This window comes from Calypte anna, chromosome 5 (assembly GCF_003957555.1).
Source record: "Calypte anna isolate BGI_N300 chromosome 5, bCalAnn1_v1.p, whole genome shotgun sequence".
Lineage (NCBI taxonomy): Eukaryota > Metazoa > Chordata > Aves > Apodiformes > Trochilidae > Calypte > Calypte anna.
In genome coordinates, this window is record NC_044250.1 from 5,032,554 (window position 1) to 5,036,591 (window position 4,038).

General features: G+C 49.0%; 1 protein-coding gene across 2 annotated transcripts; it reads left to right on the top strand.

Moving 5' to 3' along the window:
• Window positions 1-1,682: 1,682 nt before the first annotated feature.
• On the top strand, window positions 1,683-3,570 carry FIBIN (fin bud initiation factor homolog). 2 transcript variants are annotated; one of them, XM_030451443.1, is made up of 2 exons: window positions 1,683-2,064; window positions 2,152-3,570. In XM_030451443.1, the coding sequence occupies exons 1-2, from the start codon at window positions 1,891-1,893 to the stop codon at window positions 2,515-2,517; spliced, it is 540 nt and encodes a 179-aa protein (XP_030307303.1). In that variant the 5' UTR covers window positions 1,683-1,890; the 3' UTR covers window positions 2,518-3,570. The 2 variants fall into 2 exon arrangements, with proteins under 2 accessions (XP_030307303.1, XP_030307302.1); XM_030451442.1 differs by having other exon boundaries at window positions 1,685-3,570.
• Window positions 3,571-4,038: the final 468 nt, after the last annotated feature.

Genomic DNA, 4,038 nt, shown 5'->3' on the forward strand with positions numbered 1-4,038 from the left:
CTGTTTGGATAGCTTGTCTGGCCTGGGTTCTCAGCAGTGCAAAAGAAGTTGTGTGGACCCTGCAAACACTGCTCACCCTGAGAGGTCTGTGTGCTGTGCATAGTCTGAACTGGCCATGGGGTTTGGAAAATCACCTTAAAGCAATTCAATAAGCAGAGGGCTCAGCTATCACCCTTGCTGTCTCTGCGTTAGGCTTTTGTTGGTTGGCTGACCTGTTGGTTTATTTTTTGCTCTTGTTTCATGGTATTCCTTGGTTTCATGACCTTGTGTGCTTATGTAAAGCATTTCAGAAGGCTCTAAAGTCAATACTTGGGAACACAGGTAGCACAGGTTATTATTGGGTATTAAAGGCCACACTGACAGTACAAACTTGCATAAAGTCCTGCTGTGTTATACCTTAAAGGGTATAAAATGTTATAATGCAGTTAAACTCACCACTAGAACTTCCTGACCTACCCATGGGTAGTGGGAACACCTGAAAAGAGAATCATCAGCCAACCAAAGCCAGATAACTGGAGACAGCACCTTGCTGGAACTTCCCAAGGAACTGAAAGTCAAGGAAGGAGCAGTTTGATGGAGCTCAGCCCTCCTGAGCTCAAGAACAGCCAGGCTCTACAGTGGCAATTTGCTTTATATTTGCCCAGAAAAAGGACAATCTGTGCTTCTAGAACAAAGCCACCATGAAGGAAGGGGCTCCAGACGTTTGAAATGTAGGTGTCTAAAGTCGTGATAGTATTAAGAACTTGTAGAGTCCCACAGGGCTCTAATCTAAAATACCCAGCATAATAGTGGGGGGAAAAAAAAAAAAAAAAAAGCATGAGAGGCTACCCTATTTCCCAGTCTGTAAGCATCAAAATTCTTTAAAACATATAGAAAGTACAAAGGTGATAGTTAGGATATTTTTACGTTGGAGAGGAGATATCAGTATTTTTGTATGCAGAGTCCTAATGAGTAACAGGGGGAGTTTTAACTCTGGATGACTTCAGGATCTGGTACAATCTCTGCTAGTTGGTAATTTTTTCCATAAAAGAGGAAAGATTATGTGAAAGGAACCAGTAAACTTTACAGACTCTCTTTCTTTTTGTGAGCTCACCTTGATTTAACAACTCAAAAATAGTAAAGACAGATTTATACTGGTTACATGGAAGGTTTGACCCCACTGTAATCCAGCTGCTGGGTTCGTGCACCATATATAATCTCATGAAAGAGAAATACTTCACATTTTACATAGTCAGCCCCATGGGATGAACTGTATTTTTATTTTCCATAAATGCATCTGGTGTTTTAAGAACTGATTTTACATTTCCTTATCTTTACCCTATCGAGGTTTGTTGCTTTCCATTTTAGCCTTGAACCTGCACCTTTTTTCCCCTCTCGAGTTTTTAATCAGTGACAAACCATGTGCTTGAGCGACCGAACGTCTTTGCTGTGTCCCTCTGCCAAGGGACGCAGGAGCTCTTGTGACAGTTACACCAAGAGTCATTAAGTCAGAAGCAGAACAGGGAAAACGAGGAAAACCGAGCAACCCTGAGTTTGAGGGGGTTTTTTCTTTATTAATGAGACAAAAGCCCGTGTGTCTCCCGCCCCCTGCACAACCCCCGGGGAGGGAGGGAGAGAGAGAGGGGGGGATGCCCGGGGGCGGTGCCCGCCGCCCCGATGCCCGGGGAGAGGGGCGGCCCAGCCCTGCCCGGGGGCCGCTTCCTTCCCCCGGTGCGGGCTGCCCGGCTTTTAAAGGCGGTGCTGCGGGAGCCTCCCCCAGAGCTCAGCCAGGCCTCCGAACTACCCGGCCCGGTCCGAAGCGGATCCTACAGCAGCAGCGGGGCCTGGGGGACCCCATGGGGTGCGGGGGGGGGGCAGCGGGGCTCCGGCCGGCCCTAGGCTGCCCGCAGCATGCCGGCCCCGCTGCTCCTGCTGTGGCTCGGCTGCCTCTGCAGCCTCTGCCGCGGGTATTTCGAGGGTCCCCTCTACCCCGAGATGTCCAACGGGACCTTGCATCATTATTTCGTTCCCGATGGGGACTACGAGGAGAACGACGACCCGGAGCGCTGCCAGCTGCTCTTTAGGGTGAGCGATCAGCGGCGGTGCGGGGCGGCGGCGGCGAGAGGCGATGGGCTGAGCCTGCGGGAGGAGCTGACGGTGCTGGGCCGGCAGGTGGAGGACGCGGGCCGGGTGTTGGAGGGCATCGGGAAGAGCATCTCCTACGACCTGGATGGGGAGGAAAGCTACAGCAGCTACCTGCGCCGAGAATCCGCCCAGATCAGCGACGCTTACTCCAGCTCGGACCGATCGCTGAGCGAGCTGGAGGGCAAATTCCGTCAAGGGCAGGAGCAAGGGGGACGGGAGGAAGCCCGGCTGGGCGACAGCTTTTTGGGGCTGCTGCTGCACGCCCGCGCCTTGCTGCGGGAGACCCGGCACATCTCCAGCGGGCTGCGGGACAAGCACGACCTCCTCGCCCTCACCGTCCGCAGCCACGGCGCCCGTCTCAGCCGCCTCAAGAACGAATATCTCCGGGCATGAAGAGGGACCCCAACCCCGCCTGCACCCCGACCCTCCGGGGCGAGGGGCTTCGAACGCCCCCCTTAGCTCCTCCAACATCCTCCCCCCCCCCCCCCCCTATCCCGGAGGTTGCCGGGGTCTCTCTGGAAGGAGCCACCTCCTCCTCGCGCTAATTCGTCCTTGACCCTGGGAAAAAAAAAAATTATTATGTTTGGCTTCCTAAACTAATAGCGCGTTTCTATAAACCGGGAGGTTGGAGGTATGTTTAAGTTAATATCCCGTATTTATAGAACCCCGTGTCATATTGTTCATCTTTGGTTACAAAGCTCAGTAAGCTTTCTCCTTGACCATTCCCTGCCGTGGGTTCTGCTGCGGCTCACCTGCCACAAACGTGGGTCAAGCCTGGTGCCCACCACGTGTAGTGGATGCTTAAATTGGTTTTGTTTTTACTCTCCTTCAGGGCGAAACCTCTGGCCCTCTATTAACTGCTTTAAACTTTTGTAACAGTATGTATTCTACGCATGTATAATGTTGTTCTACTGCATAACTTGAAGCTGTGATTTCCATTTGCCTTTTAAAAGACAGGAACTATTCTGGCAGGATTTGTACTTTTCCAGGCTTCCTTATCTGTGACTCTTAAGCTACCAAAGCCCCAAAAGCTGGCCAAAAAAGCTTATGTCAGATCCTGAGAATGCTGATGCAGATTTTTATAGTAAGGAAAAGGAGCTCTAGTGGTGACTGGAGTTTTGGATCCCAAATTTGAGAGCGGGTTTCTTAGAGCATGTTTCTAAAGCAGGCAAAGATGTTTGTGCCAGCACGGTGATATTTCTCATTGGTGCCTTTGTACTTTTGCTAGCTAAGCTATTATTAAAATTATTTGTGCTCCTAGACAATAGCAAAAGTGCCTTGTGGGAAGGAGGGGAAAGATTGTTTGGGTTTTTAAACACATTGCTATTTAATTGTCAATTTGGGGTAACATGGCTAGTAGGTTACAGATACTGCAGGCAGAATCCCTGTTTGGATGAAAAGAAGGTCATATATTGTTTTAATAAACATTTTTAAACAATGTTAAAATACGTTTTCTTTTCTTGTTCTGCTCGAGATGCTCTGTACTTAAAATATTCTGTTGTAATACCTCTTCTCAGCAAAAAAAATTGAGTATATAGAACCTGCCAAATGAAATAACTTGCTTTTTGGTAAAAAGAAATAAAAATACACAGGGTTGAGAGGTAAGCAAGTGTCCATTAAAAGCAATGGTACAGAAGGGTACATGGGATGGATTTTCTGGTGTTCATAAGCTGTTTTAAGAAATTAACAACCTCATGGCACTGATGCACAATTGAGATCTGATCTTATTAACCCTGCTTGTGTTCAGCTCTGCTTTGCTCTGCAAACCATCCAGTTGGTGAGTTACTCAGCGGTGCAGGGGGGCAACATAAAAGTCACCTGGGACCAGAGAGAGGAAGGCACCAGGAAATGTCTGATGAAGGTATGTGCTTCCAGAACCTCTGGACCATCCAGGTAGCTCACTTTCACTACAGA